The sequence below is a fragment of the Serinus canaria genome, chromosome 2, assembly GCF_022539315.1.
Source record: "Serinus canaria isolate serCan28SL12 chromosome 2, serCan2020, whole genome shotgun sequence".
Lineage (NCBI taxonomy): Eukaryota > Metazoa > Chordata > Aves > Passeriformes > Fringillidae > Serinus > Serinus canaria.
The window spans coordinates 101664649-101689136 of NC_066315.1; the positions used below are offsets into that span (position 1 = coordinate 101664649).

Genomic DNA, 24488 nt, shown 5'->3' on the forward strand with positions numbered 1-24488 from the left:
TAAGAACCTATTGGATAAAATTTAAAGTTCCAGATGGAAAAGAAGTGGTTTTAGTTGAAATCTTTGCACAAGTCATAATACCACTCTTTAAACTAAATAAAATTTATACTTAAGTACTTCTTTGGCTTCTCAGGTTTTGTCTATAATACAAATAAGAGAAGAATTAGATGGGTTTTTATCTGTAATGCAGAGGACAGAAGAAGGAACAGTTACTGCTAATTGCACACATCACTGTTGACAACAGTGCTGACAAGATTGTCCTAGTAGGATATACAGAATACTGATAAAACCAGTGCTGTTAAAATGATAACAGTGGTTTTGAAATTTGCTTGCTTGCTCAGAAATATAGTGTATTATATCTGATAAAGCACATGGCATGTTAAAGGGGAAAAGCACAGTTTTGACATCATGGGCTCTTCTACTTATATTTTCAACTTTGTGACAATTCCTGTATCACTGACATTTTTCACAGTGTAAATAAGAAAAAAAATGTATTTCTTTTCCATTCTTTCTCAGAATGTAACTGTCATAACAAAGCAGAAGATTGTTATTACAACCAGAGTATTGCAGATCAGAAAAGGAGCATGGATATTCATGGCCAGTTTGTAGGAGGTGGTGTGTGTTTAAACTGTACTCAACATACTACTGGGATCAACTGTGAAATGTGTGCTGATGGATATTTTAGACCACACAAAGTAAGATTTAGAAAATACCATTCTGATGTTTTGGTGAATTATAACATGGTGTCATGCCTATTTCAGCTGATTGTGATTAATATATTGGTTTTTTATTAGTTGCAGAATAACTAAGAACTATAGAGGGTTTTTTTTTGGTAAATGACTTAACGCCAAAACTCTCAGAAAAAACCAAAATGCTTGTCCAGTTGTGTAGGAGGGCAAGTCAAGGTGTTGGAGAAGAAAATTATAAGTGAAAATGACGGTTGATATTCTAGTGTGGAAATGTACGTGTTCTAATAGGAAATCCATTTCTCCTGTGGGTTAAGCTCTAAAAAGGTCCAAAGTACTAAATTTTCACTGTCTTCACAAGTGCCAAAATTGTGTACCATCTTGTATCAGCCCATTTCAACCAGCATTAAAAAAGGCCTGGCTCGAAGATCAAAATCTTTGGCTCATAAGATGTTGCAACAAATGCTCTTCTTGATATGATTGTTGCAGAACTTGTGCTCTGAGTGTGCTTTCCAGTGTCACTCTTTGGAAAAAGGGCATAAACTCTACAAGACATTTATTAAGATGTGGCTGACAGAGTTAAATATATGAACTTATGTAACTTAGTATTGCATATAACTGCAGTGTTAGAGGTCTCTGTGTAATGAGACATTCTGAACTAAATTTCTACTTCACATGGTCTTGCTTTGGTAGGTTCATTCATATTTTGAAAAACCCATTCTTCAAAATCTGACATAAATTGGTGTAGAGGGCAAGGGTGAGTCCATAGGAGTATGGGTAGACAGCAGGTACAGCTCATCCAAAGAAGTGAATTGTGTCTCAGAGTTACTGTAAGAAGCATTGAAGAAAGGTCTTTGATCAACTCATAGCCATTAAATGTGAGGTCATTACTGATTTGCTTTAGAGCTGAAGCACCTCAAACGACAGTTGTCCCTGCAAAAAAATAAAATCTTGCCATATGATTTTCACTGCCTTATATTTAAAATATTTATAGATCATGAAGGTATAATGAGTCTTTATTAATAGATAAGCCATCCTTCCATTGAACACAGCCAAAGATTTCTTTAATTTCCTTCCTCTTTGAACCAGAATGTCTTTGCAAAAAGCATCCACTCTTGTCTTAAACATTTCCATATCTTCTGGCAAACCTTCACAGTGGTTAATTGCTGTTACTTTAAAAAAAAGTCTATTTTTACTGAATGTGTCAGACTTCAGCTTCCAGCCTTTAGCAGTTACTATATTTTTGTGCTATTGAAGATCAACTTTTGTTCCCATATTTAAGCTTTTTGTAGACTGCAATCCCCTGACCCTTATGCTTGCTAAAGTTAGACTAGTCCCCTTATCCATTGCCCCATATTATTTTTTCCAGTCTTTATTCATCTTAGCTTTGGTGATTGAAGACAGGAAACAGATGTAACTTTACTGTTCCCAGTTAATAATTTGAGAATTTGGCAGTGAACTTTTATTTTACAGGTTTCTCCCTATGAGGATCACCCCTGCTATCCCTGTGACTGTGACCAGTTTGGCTCTCTGAGTTCCGTCTGTGTTAAGGATGAGCACCATTCTGACTCCCAGCATGGTAAGGAAACAGCAAGTACCTTTTCCCTAAACTTCCAGTCTGGCTGGAGGTCATTGAAATTGAGGGAACACCATCTACCTTTGAAAGGCTGCCTTTTAGATACCACTTCAAAACACTGGTGAATCGTCGGGGTGGTGAGGCTGAGGCATAACATACTTTCATGATTTTAAGGTATGTCAGGTCCATGAATCCCGAGTTCTGTGGGGATTGTGGGCTCCTACTGTGTAAAACAATGTGAGGTGTTGAGCTCTAACACTGTTTGTGAATTCTGTTACAGCTGTAACAAAATCCATTTTGCTGCAATTTCTCTGCATTTGATTCTTTAAATGTGAAAAATAGATTGTGAGACTGACCTTGTGCCAAGTATCTGCAGAATATGGCATGGAGTGTAATAAAAAAGGAATGCTAAGTTATTTGTACCCTCTGAGACATCCTGAGTCCAGCCTATTGCCTGCTCTGATTTTTTTTTTTTCCCTATCTACTTTTGCTATTCAAGGCACTTTGCCAGGCCAGTGTCAGTGCAGGGAAGGTTATGCAGGAGAGAAATGTGATCGTTGTGCTTTTGGGTATCGGGGCTACCCGAACTGCCTGAGATGTAACTGCAGCCTGGTTGGTAGCATCAATGAAGATCCATGCATGGAACCTTGTCTTTGCAAGGTGAGTACTGAACTTCCACTTGCGTTCAACATGGAATCTGTGGTTTATTAACTCCTTTTTAATAGTGAAATTGCTTCATTTCCTGGGGACATCACTTCCTTTATAAGATGTAACCTGGTATATATTTGACAGCCTAGAACTCAAAACTACTAATTATTCTCTGTACTAATTATTACTCTGTATTCTCTGAAAAAATATGGTAATTTATGTTGCGTAGTTCTGTATGTTACTGATACAACATTTTCTATAATAATGGGCCAGACTGACATTAAAATGAAATAAAACCTGTACAAGTGTGAGGCAGTCATTGAGAGTGAGTATGCCTAGCTGGATTTGGTTTAGGAATGAGCTGATATTTCTCTTCAAAGCCACTGATTGCTTGTAAACAAATGTTGTGTTTAAAACATCTGCTTTGTGTAAAGAAACAGCAGGCATTTGGAAAGAACTATTGGAACACTTGCACTAGACATATGTATGAAATATGGTTTAATTATTCAATTACAAAATATAAACCATAAAAATGTTTAAAAAGAGAGCAGTTTTGCAGCATTTTATTTTTTGGTAAATATCCAAACCTCTTAAAATTTCTTGCAGCTGTAGATCCCACTGAATTTTATTAAAAAACTGTGTTAATATTTAAAGAAGTTACTCAATTTCTGAACCAAGCGTTGGAGTAGTTTATGTATTTGTTGCCAAATATGATAGCGAACAGGAGCCAAAGATAACATGGTTTGTTTGACAATTCTTCTGAAAATTTAGTCCTTTTGCATGTTTTATCTGATCCAAACAATCAAACCTGTATAAATAACAAGACTGTGGAATAACAAAACGGCTCAAATTGCCAATTGAAATGCGCAAAAGGAGATAAGTGCCTGAGTTGGAGTTAGGGTAACACTGTATCAGCCAATGCAGCTAACTGGTGAAAATTTTGGTATAAACTGGACTAGAAACTCCCCCTTTTCAGTGCTGCTGTGGGCATGAGCCTGGCATACAGAATTTTTAGGCTGGATCACAAAGAGCGTCACCAGCCAGTGGACCACCTACAGAGATGAAAGGAGAAAAGTTGTGCGCTCCAAATATCAAATGAAGGAAACAGGATTCCTAAGCCTTTGCAGACTCTATTCTTTTTATATATAGTGCATTTTGTGATATTTGATCTTTCCTGAGACACAGTTCTGGAGGTCTAGTCATTGGGTAAGATTTTTTATTTTTCTTTAAGAAATAAGTAATTTCTGTCTAATAATGTTAAACAGTGAAATGTGTGATCCAAATCCATCCTGAAGACTGAGAAATAAAAAAACTGAAGACAGCACACAAAAACTTTTTCTGTAAAAATCCAAGATTTTAAGTTCTCATTGTATCAGGGGTACTTTGCCTGAGATTTTTTCCCAAGTTTGCATATGAACAAATAGAAGCAGCCATCCTCAACCTTTGAATCAGAACTGGAGATCATGAATTTTTAATATGCTTTGCCAACACAGGTTGTACTTTGCTTACAAAAAGACATAATCTGGCTGTGTACAGAGGTTTTATGTAATCTTGACGTGCCAAACACTGTTCCAGAAGGAAAGACAGTTGGAAATCTCAGATTTCTCCTTGGTAAGCCTGAAATATGCTCCATAGGACCAGATCTGATATAAGTCTGCAGTCTGGAGTGATTCTTGTGACTGAAGTGAAGGTACCCTGGTAACACTTCTGAAAGCAGATTTCGGTCCACGGGCTTTGCATTTCACATGGCAATGCAGAGCTTGTATAGGCCTCCTCAAAACAGTAAGACAGTTGTTCTTCACATGGATGCTTGCAGTCTTAGTGTCCTAACCATATGTATCAGGGAACTTTGTGAAGTGTTCTGTAAAGTTCTTTTTGTCTTTGTAGCGGAGATTTCCCATAATTGAAACAAAAAGTTGAGATTGGAGAGTGGTGTGTGTTCAGGTCTTGTCCTGATACAAAGCTAGGACATGATAAGAATCTTGTCCCTGGCAGTAGGAAATATTCTGTATCTTAGTGTGTGGAAATGCCCATGGAGATCTGCTATTTACACAGCTTTGTGGGTATTTATCAGATATTTTCTCTGCTGGTTTGTTTGTCAGCAGCAATTGTCTAAACTTTTTTTAAGAAAGCACCATATATTTGCTGCACAAATTTTACAAGGATAGAATATTAGGTGCACTGTTTGGGATGGTTTTTTTTCCCTGTAAATTCTGCATTGAAAGAGGTTTGTAGCTGTATGCTCTGAACTACCCAATTTGCATGGCACAATACCAATGAAAGGAGCTAAAGGAGTGGAGCATCTTTACTTCTGGAGCAGGAGAGTCTGGACCTTAGCCAGAGCATATTGGGTGGAAGAGTTGCCAGCTATCATAGTGTGGTGCTCTATCAGGAAGAGGTGGCAGCAGTAGTGGGCATCAGAGCATAAATATTAAGAGATGGCTGAGAAACTATTGTCTTGAAGCTGGCTGTGGTGGCTCCTAGAGCTTGGCCTTAAAGCTGAACTTTCTGGATTCTATCTGGTGAGATATCTGAAAGGTAATCTGGGTTCAGAAAATGTGAGATTTTCTCTCCAGAGCAATCTACAAAGCCATGCTACATGAGAAGAAGACTGGCAAGCTGGCAGAAGCTTTTCAAACTCTGGTGTGTTGAAATTTTACTACAATAGAACCCTTGCTGGGGTTTATTTAGATTTTGATGAACTGGCAAATTCTGATGAATTTTTCCAATCAGTTTCAGTTTTAAGCTCTGAGTCTTATTGAATAATCCTGCTGTGCTGAAATGTGTTTTCTTTTACAACCTTCTGAATGCTGTTATGCCTAAATCCCACCTAATCCATGGTATTTGTTACCATAATAATGCTGATGTGAACCAAATGTTATGTGCCTTTGACAGGAAAATGTAGAAGGTGAAAACTGTGATCTCTGTAAACCAGGATTCTACAATTTGCAAGAAAGAAATCCTCAGGGCTGTACAGAGTGTTTTTGCTTTGGTGTTTCTGACGTCTGTGACAGTCTTACATGGCCCATCAGTCAGGTATTTAAATGTTATGTCCATGACCTAATATTTTTTCTTCAAGCAGCTGCAAAATGTACTCACGTGCCCAAGTTAACTTCAAATTCTGGTGTGTGTCTCCTTACAGAGGAATGGCTTTTCAGGATCATTGGGCAGCTCTGAGATAGTCAGCAACTCATCCCAGTGCAGGCTTTGGCCCTGCTGGCTTGCAGTAATGTCAGAAGCATTGGGTAGTGAAGGCTGCCGTAATGCACTGGAAAAATGAACTTTTTTCTGACTGTTAAAGTTTTTTTTCATGCTGAAGAAATAAACCCAAGCCTATTTCTTTGCAATTGTACCTAATGGACAAGGCTATTGGACCTCTAGCAATATGACCAATACTCTTTCTTAGCAAACAGTGTTTATAAATATCACTGTTTTCTGATTAGACAGTTCTTAAGATATGGGACTTTGAGGCCACTCTTTTCCCACTAAATTCCTTGTGTATCTTTGCAGAGCTAGCCTCACTTAGATCTTCTGTTTTGTGAGCAACAGAAAGGGAGGAGGACATATTAAATTGACTGAAATTCTAAGATGATTGAATAAAACTCTCTCTGTAAGAAGAACTAAGTTCTCTGGTCTTGGTCCCTCTTCTGGGACTGTAGCTTTTGCTTTTCTCCATCTCAGCCCTATCTATAAATAGGGACAAATGTCCTTGGAGCCTTTGAAATTCTGCATTTTTATCTCAGGGAGCTGCATAGGTATAATGTTAATTTTGTTGGAAGAATGAAAATCAAGCTCTTTATATTTTTGTTCCTGTCAAATAGAGAGGTGGAGACCATGCTAGTCTGAAGTGGCATATTTGCATATGTTGGTGTCAACTTGGCTAATGGAAGTGTTCTAGATCCATCAGTTTGAATGAATATCTAGGAAGAGGTGAGTGCTTTCTCAATGACACAACTGCCTGACTGCCATTAATATCACCACTCTTGCAGATTTCAGACATGACTGGATGGCTCGTTACTGATCTGTACAAAGCAAGGAGTGTGCAGCCTCAGCGAAGCCAATTTGATGGACCCCATCAAATAAGTATTAACAACACTGAGGCTGTGAAAGTACTGAAAAATACTTATTACTGGTCAGCACCTGAGGCATATCTAGGAAATAAAGTAAGTACTCAGCTAAGTGTCAAAACTCTTTCATAGGTTCTCTGTCTTAACCATAACCTGTTGCTCTAAATATATAGTTTCTGTAATTAAAGATTATGCATAAAGCTCAGTATTACCAAACTTCTTACTCTATCTCTGTTTTTTAAATCAGAATGTTCCTGTGCAGACATTCCCAGTACCCTCTTCTTGCACTTCGAGTTCATCCATCTCTCCACTTCCTTCCCTGCCTATCCTTGACACAGTATAATCTCTCCTGTTGCTGACTTACATGCTCACATTTCCCATGCACTTGGTTCCTATCCCAAAACTTACCCTTAATGCCTTGTCCAATCACAGTAGATGGAACCATTAAATGCTCTTGCCTGCTTCTTAGCCATCTTCTTTTTCCAAATAACTTGTCTTTAATTTTTCCCTGTTTACTAGCTAAAGCTCTGGGTGCCCTAGTTTGTGAAGCAGAATCATAGAATAGTTGAGGCTGGAAGGGACCTACTCTATCCTCATGTAGGGAAACTTAGAACAGGGTTAACCAGTTCCATGATCAAAGAGCTGCTTCTGAGTATCTCCAGAGATGGAGACTCCACAACCTCTCTAAACAACCTGTGCCACTGCTTGGGCACCCTCACAATAAGAGTTTCCTGATGTTCAGCAGGAACCTCCTGTATTTCAGGTTGTGGTCATTGTCTCTTTTTCTGGTACTGGGCACCACTGAAAAGAGCCCAGCTCCATTTTCTTTGCACCATCTCTTAAGGATGTTTGTGTGTATATAGGTAAGATCTCTCTGAGCCTTACAAAAGTAGGTGGGATGTCCTGCTACTCTTGGTCTTTCCTCATATGAAAGATGCTTCAGGCTCTTAATCATTTGGTAGCCCTTTGCTGGACTCTTTCCAGTATGTCCACCTCTCTCTAGTACTGGGAGGCCCAGAACTGGAGTCAGAGCTCCAGCTGTGGCCTCACCAGTGGTGAGGAGAGGAAATCCTTGCAGCCTTACCTGTAATTATTTTCAGTCCACTCTTTCTGCCTGTGCAGCTGTGTTTATTGTTATTATAGTGACACAGTAAATGAAAACAAGTGTAAAAAGTGTAATATTAAGGAGCAGATTTTGCACAGGGCAACACTTACTCAAATTCTGATTTCTTATTAATTTAATTTACTTTGTTGTAGTCAGCAGGAGGTGAGGGGCTAAGGACCCTGAAAGGTGGTGTATGGAATGTGAAAAACTCCCAGATGCTGTGCCCCTTGGCTAGGATGGTAGTGTACACCTCAGCTGTCTGATCAGAGTGCTGTTAGTGTTTCACTGAATGAGGGCACTTATCTGAATCACCTGTAAAGCCTCGAGCTAGCTCTCACCACCTGCACAGCAGCAAGCCAGTTCTTGTCCCTGTGCTGACACTCATGGCATGTTAAACTTCTTATGTAAAGTGGTATTTGTAAGCCTAAAATTGTCTTATAATTTGGGGATTGTACTGACCCGTGTAATAGCTTTGTGTTGGCTGGAGGTTATCATGTTGATAAGACTTTTCTTTTTGTTATTTCAGCTCACAGCTTTTAGCGGAGACTTGAAGTATACAGTATCTTATGACATTCCAATGGAGAGCGTGGACAGTGATATAGTGTCTAGTGTGGATGTCATCATTCAGGTGGATTTTTTTTTTTCAGCTTGTTACTATTCACATGTTATTAAGAATCTCTGAAGAGCTTAAAAAATAAAATAATCTTGCCATACTAGTAGTTTTGTCAGTTTTAAGTCCCTTAAATGTCACTGTCAAAATTTTATTACTACTCATTTCTCCGATTTTCTAATCCATTTGTCTGAAATTGTAGGTATACCATACTAGTTTTAAATACTAAATACCTAGAATTTAATCTGTGTGTATATGGGTGAGTTGCTTATTACCAAATGTACAAAGCTGGGTTTACAAAACAGACTGCAATAAACTGGAAAGGCTTATGAAACAGGTGTGCTTACTGGTTGTTTACTTTTCTAGATTTATGTTGCAGTTAAAAAATAAAGCTCTATACTAAATCCAGGCATCTCCAAAACCATTTTTTTATGAGTACTTAGCAACAGAACAAAGGAGAAAGGAAATTCTGTTTTGTAGGTATATTCAATTTTTGCAATTCAGTTTATTCTTTTAAAAAGAACTCTGGAGTCTCTGGACTGAGAGAGAATGGGATTGTGGTCTTGAAGCCACAGAAAATGTAGACTTTTACTTTTTCTTAATGCAAGGCATTTAGTTTGATTGCCTTTTTTCTGTGTTACATGGATGTGTATTTGACACTAAATGTTATTGCTTAATAAAATACATGCAAATCTGGAAAATGTTTTCTCTTGTCCTTCAATTTCAGGGTAATGGGCAGATTCTGAGTACAAGAGCAGCAGGCTTGTCATTACAGCCGTATGAGGAGTATTCTAATTCAGTGAGACTTGTATCAGACAATTTCATAGAGTTTAATACAAAAAAGGCAATAGACCGAGAAATGTTGATGACTGTTCTGGCAAATGTGACCCATCTTCTCATCAGAGCCAACTACAACATTGCCAAAAAGGCTGTGTACAGGTAAGTGAGGTACAATATTCAAGTTAATCTTTATAGTTCTATTATTTTTCTGCATATGAATCATGATTCTTAGTGGCAGTATTCCTGGAGTTTTATGGCGTTTATTGAATTTTCTTAAGACCAGTTTTTGTCCCCAAAACACAGTTATATAGAGTGTGTGGTAAGGGACATTTGATTTTAAAGATATCTGATAACAGAGATGTTGTCTTCTGCTTTAAAGTAATAGTGCATTAAAGTCATATTACAATGGCTGCTTTTTTAGGGGGAAATGGCTCCAGAGCTCCCTGCAGTATGCTTATTTGGGTATATGGCAAGTTAATCCATCACTGCCTATTGAAAACCTATCAGTAAAGACATTAATTGTAATTTCTTTTGCTGTTTCTTTGTGGATGTTATTGAGACTCATCTCTGAGGGAGTCCTTAATAGGAAAATTAGGCTGCAACGGATTAGCTGATCATTCCATAGTCTCAAAGCAGCATTGGCAGTATCTGTGTCATTTTACGGATCTTAGTTTCACCTCTTCCCCAAAATACAGGAATAAAGTTGTATTGCTCTCAAGGAAATCAGCTTCATCATTTACTTAATTTCCTTACACTCGCTGACAACCTTTCTTCCTCATTCCCTAAGTAGAGCATGGTGCTAATAACACTTAAGTTGTGGATTCAAACCCCCATATGGGCCATTTATTTAAGAGCTGGACTTGATGATCCCTTTCAACTCAAAATATTCTGTGAATATTCTGTCATTTGGTAGCATTTCATGTCAATAAAATAGGAACTGATACCAAATTTGCTTTGTGCACCCACACCACTCTGGTGAAATTTATGTTCATTTAGGGATAGCGTGTTTGTCTTAAAGGATTGTTTGCAAAGATTTCTTATAAAAATGTTACCTGTGGCTGAGTATGTTGTCTCTTCTAGTAACAATAATGATAACAAGAGACATCTGCAAATGCTGTGATAAGACTATGATAACAGACTACTGTGAAGAGAAAAGAGATTAGTGCCTATTCCACAGTTGTCCCTGCCAGGGAGCAGTGCTCAGTGGTGTTACCTCCCCAGAAGCAAACTGTCCTGCTGAAGATAAAGTCTGGGGAAATGAATGATGTGATGTTTTCCTGCTTAACCCTAGGCTGGACTCTGTGACCCTGGATACTGCAAGTGCAAATGTTATAGATCTTTCTTCAGCTCCAGATGTGGAATTCTGTGAATGTCCTCAGGGTTACACAGGATTATCCTGTGAGGTAACTTCTTGCAGTGTTTTGTATATGCAAAATTATCTCCTATTGTAAAGGATCTAGGTGTAAAGGCAGGCTGCCTTTAATTAAACTGCCATTAGAGTGTATGTTCTGTGGTGAACTGCTGCCTACTATACTTTATGCAATCCTGAAGGTATTTTCTTTCAGATACTCCAAACAGGATTTTAAACTTATTTTTTGAATTCTTTTTCATGGCACTAAAATATGATTATGTGCTTCAGAATATCAGAGTTTCAGAGGGAGCAGCTGTTAAAGCTCTGTGAAGCTACTTTGAGTTTATCTTACTCATTAATAGCACTTTTTCTGGAGTTCTGGATCATGTTCAGTTTATTCCTGTTATGTGCCATTAAGTTTATGGAGGCAATGAGGAACCTTAGCAGGGAGGAATGCTAGCTTTTGGAAGAGCCCACAAGGGTGAAATGCATTGTGCAAGGTGTCTTGTGTATCTGTAAATAGAAGATTTAAAGAGGCACAGTCCTACTGCAGACTAGCAGGAATTATTTTGACAAATAATTTCAGTATGAAAATATTGAAATTGTGCTATAGCATTGTTAATGATTCTGCAGTGGTGGTAGAATATCTTTTCTATTGTCCTGTAATAAGGAATGTCACATATTAAACCATACAAAAAACTTTCGTGCCTGCAAGGAACAAAGGGATGAATCAAAGTTTTATGGAGTTAATTCTTATCCCCTTTATCTAGTGCAAGTAAAAAACAACCACTTGAAAAGAGCTACAGTGACATCAATAGAGTTGAAAGAGCATTCAGTTACCACAGTGTGAAAGGGTTGGATGGTGGGTGGTCGGAAGGGCACTCTTTGAAAAAGTTTTGATGTGTATTTTCAACACACATAATGCTACTGCTTTTTTCCCCTTCATTTCTTTTCAGTCCTGTCTCCCTGGGTACTACCGTGTGGATGGAATACTCTTTGGAGGTATTTGTCAGCCCTGCAAGTGCAATGGGCACGCAACTGAGTGTGACATTCACGGCGTTTGCTTTGTAAGTCATCCTGCAAAGTGTTCTGCGTTTTAAGCATCTATTTAGGAGTTAAGAGAGCATTTGGACTGTGGGAGACAAGTTTACAGTGCACATAATTTCAAGCCATGGGTACCAAGTGTTTATTTTTGTTGGTTTTCATTGTTTAGTTCAGAGTATTTTTCAAGACTCCATTATTGTGTTTTCCAATAAACAATTTGTTTCAGTTTATCATTTCAAGTGGGGCATAGTCAGAACTAATGCAAAAATGCCATTATATACTGGCTGGTAAAAATCTTGATTTTGGTTGCTGCAGATTCCTGAAAAGAACAAATTTAAGCGGTGAATATCTGTTTTCAGATATACATGCATCTTCCGTGACTAACACCAGTGGAAATTGCACATTACTTGTGAAGAAGAAATTTAGCTCTCAGCTCTCTTCTGAAAATTAAAGGTTATTGGAATAAAATGGCTAAACACCAGAAAAAACTATATAAGTTTGTTACTGCAAATGTGTGCAATATTTGAAATGCATTTAAGTATGTGTACAAGTAAAGTGGCTGGTTACATAAAGTATATTCTAAAATTTAGGAAAAACCAATCAGGATTGTCATAACTCAGAAAAAAATCAAGCACTAATTTTCAGTGTTCTAGGCAGTTCTTCATGGCTTGAAGAATGGCTTCCTTGGATGGCAGTCTGCATGCAGACTGCTGTAGGAATCCCTCGGGGGCCAAAAAACCATCAAGAGAAAATACAAAAAGATTTTTTCCATGTCTCACAGGCTTGTCAACACAACACAACGGGACCTTTCTGTGATCAGTGCTTGCCTGGCTTCTATGGAAATCCATCCCAGGGAACATCTGAGGACTGCCAGCCCTGTGCGTGTCCTCTGAGTTCTGCTGCAAACAAGTAAGCTTCTTATCCAAGACTGTCTCTTGCATCTTCAGCAAAACCAGAAAGTGAGAAAAAGAAAAATCCCATGACATCTGAAGGAGAGAGAAAAGGAATTGTTTTTCTTCATCTTTGTTTGCATATATCTCATAGAAGCATTGTTTTTCGAGGTAGACAAATATATAGACTAGACTAAGACAGGTTGAGTGAACTGGTATGATTTTGCATGGTGGATGAAAGTAAGCTGTCCTTGAACTTTGCACCACAACTATGGTTATCTTCCTTGTTTTTTTCAGAAAAAAAGTAGAAGGACAGAAGTGTTGTATCTGAAAAAAAGGAACTCAATATTGCAATTGTACTGCTTTGCTAGAATGAAGGCCAAGTTTTTAGGAAGTTTAAAAATCCTGTTTTTAAAGTAAAAAAAATCCAAGAGTTTTAAAAAATTATATGTTTATTATTTTGACACGTTGTAATGTTAAAAGCATTGATAAACTAGGAAAAATTGCAATTGTATGTTTATATAGCTAGGTGCAAGGAAGGGTGGATATTGAATGTTTGCTGAAGTCTTGTGATTCTGTGCATTGATGCCAGCTGCCCTAAATATTCTTGTTAGTTTCAGTCCCACTTGCCTGCTGAGTGAAGAAGGTGGAATTGTCTGTGACAAATGTCTTCCTGGCTATACTGGTTCTCAGTGTGAAAGGTATGTACACTAATTTTGGGTGAAACTTCTATATCATTGCCATCACTAGGTGTTCATTATCCTATCTTCCTTCTATTGTTCATACCACATGTACAGAACATGCCTAATAACATTTTCCTTCTTTTTTGGTCTTTCATTGTAATACGGAGACACTTTAGTTTAAAATTTAACAGGAGAAACTCTCTTCAGTGAGGAGAGTGTGTGACATGACCACACTCCAGCTGACAAAGTTTTTAAACTAATGCAGGTGTGCTAATGGTTACTATGGGAATCCTCTGATGGCTGGACAGTCATGTGCTCCTTGTGAATGCAATGGCAATGTAGACCCTCAAGAAGAGGGCCACTGTGATCCCTTCACAGGACAGTGCCTGAAATGTCTGGGGAACACGGCAGGTCACCACTGTGAAAAGTGTGCTGATGGTTATTATGGGGATGCAGTGATTGACAAAAACTGTCGTGGTAAGTTGTTATTTTTTTACTCTCAACATTTAAAGAACACAAAAATGTAGTGTTCATGTGCAAAATGGATGGGGACATTTGCATCTTTGCTGAAAGAGTTAACCTTCAAGTTGTGAGTAGGCAAGTGCAGGTTGAAAACTCTGAGGCTGGGTTAGGCTGAGGGAGGGGAATGTAAAGTTTTATACTTGGTATCCCTGGAACTTATTGGTTTGCTTAACACTGTCCTTCCAGTGACATGCTGGACACATTTCCTACTTCTGAATGTCACATATAGGGCTGAAAGAAAAAAACTTTTCAAATACAGCTATTCAGAGGTGTTTTGTTTTTTAAATTTTAGTCCAAATGCACAGGTATTTTTGTGGTATATTAGCATCTGTGGGATATAAACAGATGAAACACATCATATACCAGATTTTGAATTCTGTGTAATAATGAATGCTTGTAGATACACATGACTAATTTTTAAACTTGGTTTCTTTTTGTCCGAACAAGCCTGTGCCTGCCACGTGAATGGTTCCCTTTCAAGTATTTGTCAACATGAGACAGGCATTTGCTCCTGCAAATCAAATGTAATTGGAGAAAGATGTGATAAATGCTTGGTAAGCAGATATATTGCCTGTTGCTAATGTCTAGATTTTCTTGTCTTCCTCTTTATCTATAGGTTGTGATTTGAGCAGATACAGAGAACAGCAGCAAATAGGTTTGGGGGAGAGGGGCCTATGGAGTGGAGACCAAGGCTTGGATGCAGAGGTTTTTGTGGCTGAAAATTGCTTTACTTGTGCTCCTTGCAGATGTGAAGCTGTGTAATTGACTCAGCACCCTCCTGCATAGGGCTGTTCAGGCTGGTGCTGACAGTGTGCAGTCAAAAACCAAACCAAACTGTTAACAAACCTGAAGGGATCTTAGAGCTGTGCTTCTGTAAAAGCACAAATGAAGTCTGAAGAAATGTAGTTGGTGATAATACATACATCATGGCTGAATGCCAACAAGGGGTTCAGCTGAAAGGCAGGCCTGTTACAGCAACATGCAGACATTCACGGGTGATACAAACCAGCAGTTTCCAGTCTATGCTAAGTGTAGAACTACATCAGAGACCAGAGCAGGAAATCTGTGACCAGTTGCTGCTTTTGGGCTGGCCCAGTTGAATGACTTTGAGCGTGCATGTACGCTGGGTCACTGACCTGCTCTTTTCTAGGCTTTCAGTCATAGTCACAGGTATCTGTGCTTGATCAGCACAGCCCACCCTCACCTCATGCAAGTCTTTAAATTAGAATAGCATCAGGCTTCAAAACATAGTGTTTTGTTTGTGAGATTAAGGACCATGAGAGCATTTCAGGGTTGAGTTTTTCACCCGAGGGCATATTTCTTTGTAGCTGGCAGCAGTGAAGACATAATGCCAGGGACTCTTTCCACAGCAGTCACACAAGTGCTGGCCAAGATTCATGCAGGTCCGACATCATGGGGAGTAAACAAGAGAAAACAAGAGTGTATATTGTAGTATTTTCAAAAATTTATGAGACGGCACAAATCTATTTCTTCTCCAACAGAATGGGTATTATGGGCTGCTTACTGGGCTTGGCTGTGTTCCCTGCAACTGCAGTCAGTTTGGCTCGGTGTCCGAGGACTGCAGTCATCAGGGGCAGTGTCACTGTGTGCCAGGAGTGGCTGGAGAGAAGTGTGATCGCTGTGCTCATGGCTTTTACGCATTCCAGGATGGTGGCTGCACACGTAAGCTCTAATCCATGATTCTTCCAGGGTTTGTCTGGAGTTTCTTTCAGCAATATATTGTATGTTGAACTCTGGCAAAGGTCAGTTGTTGTGATGATGATACAGAAGAATCTGTAGGAAGGTCTACTAATACTTTGATGAAGCTAGGGAACAAAACGTTTCTTTGCTTACTCTGTGCCTCCTTGTAAAAGGTGGTGACTATGAAATAACTCATAAAGGGTGCATGAGAGAAATATTACATCCTCAATGGCTCCTTTGTCTCTTTATTACAAAACCCTTCAGTGCTTCAAAGAGAATGAAACCTTTTTTTCTGCAGTTGGGAAAATGAAGATCTATGCCTAAAAAATTTTACTTTCTTTTTTTCTCATTTAAATCTTAAATATGTGTTTCATACTTTGATATGAAGTCATTGGCTCTGTTTTCCCATCATCATCTGGATGTGTGCAATTTTTAATCATAAGCGAGAAATTGTTCTTCTAAAAGGAGAACGTGCCATCAAAACCTAATTTTTCATGTTAATAAGATGCCCTTTTCAATACTGTATAGCTAAAGGAATGCCTGCCTTTTCTCCAGCCAGACAAAACCACTTTTTTCATGCCTCAAACAGTATATTAAAATGAAATATGCAGTGAGATTGTGATATGATTGTTTTGAAATGAATATACTTTGTCTATACTAAGAATCAAAGATCCCTTGGGTATCTTTGACCATTTCATTGTTGGAAAATACTTAAATGTTAACAAAAAGATTTAAAAAAATCACTGAAATTCCGCTTTTTATCTGGAATAGTACTTTGTTTCTTAAATAGCCAAGTGCATCCTGCAGTAGTTAGTTATTATAAAAATAGTTATTCATTCTTGAGCATTAATTCTTTCACCTGCTTCCACCAGAAAACATTAGCTTATCTCCTGATGAGTTTTGTGTCCTCTAGCATAGAAAAGTTTTCCTACAAATGTACTCGACTCCAAAAGTAACTTTATTTGGTCTTTTTGATCCCCCTGTGAAAGTGCTGCTCTGCTTTTTGAAACACCATATAGGCTAAGTCAATAAGCAATAATGGGCTTCCAGTAAAAAGATGAAATGTCACTGTGGTCATTATTTGTTTCTCAGTGATTAGGTGATTAGGGATGGCGAGGAGTTCCTAGTGGACCAGACAAATGTGCATAAGAAAAGTAAGATTATTGGTGGTCTTGGAATTTCTTCTCTGTAGTAAAGTGTGGATAAAGTTACCATTTGGTCCTGTTTCTCTTGCAGCCTGTGACTGTGCCCATACTCAGAACAACTGTGATGCTGATTCTGGCCAATGCATTTGTCCCCCTCACACTCAGGGACAAAAGTGTGAACTCTGTGAAGAAAATTACTGGGGACTCTCTCCTAAACATGGTTGCAAGGTATGGTAGGCTGGGTGAAAAGCCATGGCTGTTAAAAACAATTTGCCTTTCACAAATGTCAGAAATGGACTCTATTTTTGAAAACCATGATCTTTATTCTGTCTCAGTGTTAATGCAGCATGCTCACGTTAAAATAAAAAACAGCAAAACAACAGGTGGCACACTGTTTATTGAGGAACCTTCTAAGAGGGCTGTCTTTGAAAATACTTTCAGAGTGCTTATTCTGGATAGGTGCATAATTAACACTGAAATTGTGAGGTGTGTATTCTAACATTTAGGTGTTTAAATAGTGGGACTAAACCAGATTCATAGCAGCAAGGGGTAGCTGGGAACATAGTTTCTATGTAAATCAGTAAGTGATAATATTACAGATTTAGGAATATTTGAAGTGTCTTGAAAGTTACTGCAGGCATTTTTTTTCTGAAAATTTGTAATTTAGATGGTATAATCTAGTTAATATTTCATGGATGGAACAGTGGTAGCTTCCATTATCTCAGCTTAATTCTTATGATTAAGCAACAAAATGCCAAGTCAGTGCAGATCCAAGGAACAGCATCCATTTATGCCTTTAGGTTCATGCAGTAAATTCCTGTCAGGTATGGCATTGGTCCAAACTATTTTAAATGTTGATATTTTAAAAAGCCTCAATTACATGAATGTAATGAGTAACTTCAGTGGAGAAACCACAAATACAATCAACTTGTCAAGGTCTGTCATTATATGCATTAAGTATTTAAGTGTCAGCCAAATTGGTATCCTTTTTCTCTCTTTAATTTTTTAGAGTAAGGATGATAAAGTAGTCCTAATAAGTCCTCAGAGTTAACCATCTTAGTGATTTATAGTAACATAGTTGGCAACTAGTCTTTAAACCATGGCTTTGTTAGCTGTCAGCTTACTGTCATTCTTACCTAACGTACTGCAAATACAATGTGCCGGTCCTTGTTCATTTCCTTCTAGGTGTTTATTTCATAGGGTGATTCCACAGCACTTGCCAATGATCAGGTGCAATTAAATACACAGTTGCTCTCTTTGGCTAGGTTATTTATCATTCCTTTTGGTTGCAGCATCACAGTAATGAATGTGAAATACTCTAAAGTATTTTAGACCATTTCTTGATACAGCAAACAGTAATGTAATCTCCAGATAATAGTGCCAACAGTGGGATATACTCTATCCTGAATAGTCAGATGTGGTAGTTTAGGATCAGGACCAATGTCTTCTGGCAAACCCAGGAGAGACTCTTTGTGTGCTCTCTACATGGATGAAATGAGGGAGATGCTGAGAAGCCCAGACTGTCTGGTTTTGCATCAGGGAACGCATAAGTGGTTACTTTATCCAGCTCTGTTTCTAGAGGTTCTGTTGATATTTAGTATCCATTTCTGGGTGCAGTAGTGTAGCAGAGCTGTAGTCTAGTTTAGATTACAATCCTTTTCATGTGTGCTGCAGCACAGTCCATTGTACCTTGGAGTCTTTATTTATCTTTGTCACAAGTAGCTAGAGATTGAATACATGTAAATTATTACTATCTTAGAGTTTGATGTTCAGAGCTGGGGATCTTTACTGATACCTGACAGCTGAAGTTGTCAACCTGTGTGACCATAAAGTGTATTAAACTGGGTTTTACAGTACCCGGTGCTAGAGTAAAAACTGCTTAATACAAAGAGTGCTGTGGGTAACCAGCAAAATTGTGAAGAATGCTAAAGGATAGACAGTAATTCTTCTGGAACTTGTGGGTTTTGGCATGCAGGACTTGGCAAGGTGAAGGCTTTTCATCTCACAGAGAGCTGATGTGCAAAATAACTCAGGGAAAATGCTCACAGTAGATGGTGATAGATGGAATGTACTTTTTGCCTGTGTTAGAAATAACCACAGACCAAAACTGGGCTTGTGAAGTAACCACAGATAAGAAATAAGGAAGGAAGGCTAATCTAGACTTATAGACTGCTTCAAAAAAAAAAAAAGACAAATAAAGTACACCCACTTTGCATGTTCGTAATACCAGGTTCATATTACTGATTGCATAATGAAGGGTGCACTCTGCTGGGAAACAGTGTTCCTTTGGTACTGAGCTGCACTGCATGTTGAGCTTCCCACCTTTGGGATGCAATGAGAGTCCTGGTTCTTCACATAGTAAATGTAGCTTGAGCAAGATGCAAAAAGCTATTAATGCTTCTTGAAATCTTAACAAAATGTTGGTTTTAAGATTTCCTTTCTGTCATATGTATAAAATGCTGATACAGATTTCTTTCATTCAGCACTTATACAGCATAATCTAATTTACTTGCTGTACTCAATTACTAGTACTGTAAATTAAGTATTTTGGATATATTTTTGTTTTCTGGAACAGATTCCTTCAACTCCTTTGGTTCCCAATCCATATTTGGATATGGGAACCAAAGGAGTTGAAAGAATCTGTTCCAGAAAAAGCTTCTAACTTTTTCCCATCCACTGTTTACTGGAAATATAGTTCTTTGCTAAAAAACAAACCAAACAACCTCATTTCTGTGTGGAATTTCTTCCACAGTATTTATTGACAAATCTTGAGTTTTAAGGGTCATTTTTAAACTTACTGTGCTGTTTCTGTTGTAAGAAATTTTTTTTAAAAGATCTGCTATTTATGAACCTTTCTTCTCTTCTGCTAAGGCTTGCAACTGTAGCAGCGCTGGTTCAGCCAATCTCCAGTGCGATGTGTTAACCGGTCAATGCCAGTGCAAAACTGAATTTGGAGGACGGGACTGTTCCAGGTGTTCCTTGGGCTACAGGGACTACCCAGACTGTGTTGCCTGTGACTGTGATTTGAGTGGAACCAAAGTGGAGATGTGTAATGGCACCAAAGGAGTTTGTGGTTGTGAAGAAGAAACTGGTGTCTGCACCTGCAAGGTACTGAGTCATTCAGCCCCTTCTGGGAAAACGTTAGTGCTTTCTAGACATTGAGTACATTGAAATCAAGGAAAATAAAGGGCTGAAAGGACTTCAAAAGGCAATCTGCATCATTTATGACCACACCTAGATCATTGCTGAAGGATTTCCTGTGACAGATCTTACTGTTAGTCAGGAAAAATTCAAAACCATTGAAGTTTTTCTGTTTGTACACATTTGGTTTGGGAACAACACATTAGTTCAGATGATAAAGCCTGCTTTTTTGAAAATTCAAATTATAATGATAGGAAGAAACCAATAAATACTAAATGGAGAATCTCAGTGTTTTTTGAAATATGTTTATGTTGCAAGTTCAAATTAATTTCCTTTGCTGGAACCAAAGACAGTGCTTAAGAATAACTCAGATATATTGCTAATAGTGAACTCTGATATTCCTGTATATAGGGGAAGAAACATTAAAAACACAGATAGTATGGATTTTTCTGAAAAGATGGGGATAATTTCTTGAAAAACTGAGTGATAGAAAACTTATTTCAAGACAACAAATTTATGCCTTCATAGGTCTCTGTCCAATCTCTAGTTAAAGGTACCATTGGGCATTGATTTGAGGTTCAGCTTACCAATTGGGAATTGAGTGCAAAAATAGACACTTGGGAAGAGGTCCCTTGATTCCTATTAATACTAAGCAGTTTATTTGGAGCTCATTTTCAGATGCAGGTTTGGGAGGAAATTCTATCTTGAGTTGAAATACATAGCTGCTAATTTTTGACCGTCAAATATATGAGCTTAACTTAAATGTTCTGTGGTAGTTTATGTAGCAACTAGTTTTTCTTTAAAAAATAGTCATCTTTCGTTTAGATAGTGAAGTATTATGAGTGTACTGTTACTTTTTTTTTTTTTTTTTTTAAATATCCTTCAGGAAAATGTTTTTGGTCTACAATGCAGTGAGTGTAAACCTGGAACTTTTGGTCTGTCTGCTAACAATGCACTAGGATGTACTCCATGTTTCTGTTTTGGGTTGTCCACATCTTGTTCAGAACTAGAAGACCATGTGAGAATTCCTGTAAGTAAAGCAATATAATCACACAGAGAGAGTTTGCTGTTATCCTCATGTTAGGTACCACGCTGGTGGGCACATTTAATGGATCAGGCTGAGTGTCCTGATTTGCTTATGGGGCCAGTGACACAGGTCAGAACAGAAAAGAAAGCAAAGTAAGTGGTCATACTCTTCTTTCTGGAACCTTGTGTTTCCCTCTTCACTTCTTAAAAAAGTAAATATCAAATGTGTTTTCCAGTTTTTTGGGTTGGGCATTTATTACTCTTAAGATGGACTATTGACTGTTTCAAAGCAGCTAAGATTGTTAACAGGATATTGTGTTGAATGAATCTTTTGCTCTTTGTGTTGCAGATAACATTAACTCCAGATCAGGCTATTCTGCATGTAGTAGCTCAAAGTAACCTGACTGGAACAGTGGAAGGAGTATTTTCACAATTTCCTGATATTTTATTGGATGCTGCCATAGTCAGAAAGCACCTAAATACAGAAACATTTTACTGGAAGTTACCAGAGCAGTTTCAGGGAGACCAGGTAAGAACATTAAATAATGGGAATGCTTTGTAGATAACTTTGTTGTCTGATAGACAATCCTTTACTCTAGAATAGTAACTTTATCTTCATAGCATAATTCTCTGTTAGTTCTATTCTTGTAAGTCGTAATATTGTAATTATTCAGTGATAGAACTTACATATAGCAAACACAAACTGTATATTTACATTACCCTTTCCTAAGAAGAGTCTTCTTGACCCTGTAAATTGGTAACACCCACATTTAATTACTACACAGTTTCTGTGGGGGTCTAAACACTGATATATTTGGCTTCATTTTAGAAACCTAAAAAAAATTTCAACCTTCATGCTACAGTCACTATATAGATCATGGAGTCTCTATTACTTAGGAATTGAATATAATCTGAGTGTACACCTTCAGAGGGTCTAGATAAATAAACTAAGATTGCTTTTTAGAAATATGTATTTAACCTTGTGGAAAAGCCACTGAGTTTAAGTCAGTTTTCCTGTTTTATTGCCAATTCTTCAATGGACTGGCAGTTTTCCATTCTACAGATGATGTTAAGATATCTTCAACTAGTAGCTCGAACCTTAGAATAAATAATAGTAATAATTTTTAATCCAAACAGCTCATGGCCTATGGAGGGAAGCTGAGATATACTGTTGCCTTTTATGCTTTGAATGGCTTTGGACCCTCAAATTTTGAACCACAGATTCTAATGAAAGGAGGTCACACCAGCAAGCTGGTCATCTATGTAGACATCCCTTCTCCAGAAAATGGAATAAGAACTGACAAGGAAGTAGAAATGAAGGAGGTAAGCCAAAACACAGGCAGGAACACAGCATTACTTTGAAGTAAACATGAATGTTCCTGGTTTTAATAAAAAATAAATAATAATAATAATTAATGTGTTATCTTTCACTAGGATTCTTGGAAGTATTTTAACTCTGTGTCTGATGAGCCTGTCTTACGTTCTGACTTCATGTCTGTGCTCAGCAATGTTGAATACATCCTTATCAAGGCAGCTTATGGCCAAGGATTACAGCAAAGCAGGTAAAGCAACCTCTGATTGCATTTATTTAGTGAATTGCATTTACTGTGATTCAATCTACAAATTGCCCCAACTGAGCTATAAAGACTTACCTCAGAGAAATTTACAATTTCCTATTTAAGACTTCTGTTCTTCCTCTGACAAGTAAACATTTATGACTTTTAATTGCAGCAGAATCCCTCTTGAATTCTTTTTTTGTGAAACACTAAATGACTCGCTCTGCTGCTTTCTTTGATAGCAAAACACACAAGGAAGAAGAGGCTGATGCAGTGCTCTGCAGGACTGATGATATAGTTGAATATTTAATATTTTCTAAAATATTCCCTTTCCATCTTATTTTTATGGATATTGAATTTTTTGTTTCTTTTTTCAGTTGAAGCACATGATCCCCTGAGTTCTTGGATTTGTATTAATCTAGGTGTCTCCTGTAGCTTGAAACACTCTGGGCAGTGGCAATAAGATAGTCCTACCTCAGAACAGTAGCATTTTATTACCATTTTGTCCAGATCTGTTACTAATGAGAGGGAGGGGATTGGGATATCATCATTTCATCTGTCAATCTGGAAACAAACAAGACAAGCAAAGATGCATCCAATGAAAACCCAATGTCTATACATTTTCACAGCTCTGATGAAGTCTGATTCTACCTCCAGATTTTGTGTTATTTTTGATTCACATGCCCTCAATTATCTTTTTGTTATCTGTCCAAATTTGTGGCACGAGACAAATGCAGTTGTCTAATATCTCTGAGGAAGAATTACAGTCTCTTGCATGGTGGGTTTGGGAAGTTTTCCAGATCAAGAGGGGAGGGATCAACCTTTATTACTTTGAATAATTTCTGATGTGTTTGACTGTAGACTCTGAAGGCACATAACTAAGTTAAAAATGTTCAGTTTTTGAGATGGGAAATTATGGAAGATTATTTATTGTAGCCCTGCCCTTGAAGCCTGAAAATGTTTTTGGATCTTGTTTTCGTGCTTCTTAAGATGTTCACACTCTCTTCTGCATATGTCTTGTAGAATTGCAAATATCTCAATGGAAATGGCAGTCAGGTTTGAAGAAATGCATCTAGGCAGACCTCTAGCTCATCTTGTAGAGCAATGTACGTGTCCTGCTGGTTACACTGGATTGTCCTGCCAGGTACTGAAGCCTTGAATCCTTTTTGTTTGTCTAATAGTGTGAAAGTAAAAAAAAAAAAAAAATAAAAAAAAAATTAAAAAATTACTTTAATGGATTTTAAAATGGTTGTTGCTGTTGATAGCTGTGATAATTTCTTTAAAATTTTACTTTATTCCCCTTACAACTAGAGCTGTGCTCCAGGATACTACAGGGGGAAGCATACAGAACTCAGTGTAAGAGAGCCTCACACTCTGCTAGCGCCTTGTGTGCCATGTCAGTGCAACAACCACAGTGAAACCTGTGATCCTGACACTGGGAAGTGCTTGGTATGTACATCTTATACAGTCTTCTGTTGATTTCACCTGAGCATACAATGGCAGTAACCTGTCCAAGGAGTTTTTAAGAGAAATATACAGCTGTACTGCTTCGATAAAATGTGAATTTTTTTCCCCCTACAGCTCTGAAAAATGGCAAATGCGAATAGTTTCCCTTATGGTCCATTCAGTAAAATTAGCAAGATTTTGGGGCACTAACATACTCAAAATCATTAATTAGTTTAGTTTTAATTTTACTTTTAATATTACTTCTATATTGGTGGAATTTGTCTGTTTTTCTGTGAGACTTTGTGGCGTTCTGGACAAGGTCTGATTAGGCACACACACACAAAAGAAAAAAAGGATGCAGTAAACCATACTGCACCACAGACTTAAATCAAAGGTAAATTTTTTCTCAGGAAGAGAATCCTCTGGGCAGCTTTAAATGAGGCTTTTTTTTTCTTTTTAATGCCCAGAGACTACAGTATTGTAGGGATATGCCTCAACTAAGTTGATTTGC

The 24488-nt window shown here is 37.8% G+C and overlaps 1 protein-coding gene across 1 annotated transcript in view; it reads left to right on the plus strand.

The window, feature by feature from the left end:
* Positions 1–24488, plus strand: part of LAMA1 (laminin subunit alpha 1) — a 99225-nt gene that overhangs the window by 37453 nt on the left and 37284 nt on the right. Inside the window, exons 8-29 of the mRNA XM_030227590.2 lie at positions 517–695; positions 2160–2265; positions 2762–2922; positions 5806–5946; positions 6900–7073; positions 8609–8710; positions 9420–9631; positions 10764–10875; positions 11780–11890; positions 12649–12776; positions 13372–13458; positions 13706–13917; positions 14410–14516; positions 15465–15645; positions 16900–17036; positions 19680–19916; positions 20836–20979; positions 21325–21504; positions 22113–22298; positions 22410–22537; positions 23555–23675; positions 23843–23980. Coding sequence (XP_030083450.2) covers positions 517–695; positions 2160–2265; positions 2762–2922; positions 5806–5946; positions 6900–7073; positions 8609–8710; positions 9420–9631; positions 10764–10875; positions 11780–11890; positions 12649–12776; positions 13372–13458; positions 13706–13917; positions 14410–14516; positions 15465–15645; positions 16900–17036; positions 19680–19916; positions 20836–20979; positions 21325–21504; positions 22113–22298; positions 22410–22537; positions 23555–23675; positions 23843–23980 — 3284 coding nt within the window. The remainder of the gene's footprint in view (positions 1–516; positions 696–2159; positions 2266–2761; positions 2923–5805; positions 5947–6899; positions 7074–8608; positions 8711–9419; positions 9632–10763; positions 10876–11779; positions 11891–12648; positions 12777–13371; positions 13459–13705; positions 13918–14409; positions 14517–15464; positions 15646–16899; positions 17037–19679; positions 19917–20835; positions 20980–21324; positions 21505–22112; positions 22299–22409; positions 22538–23554; positions 23676–23842; positions 23981–24488) is intronic.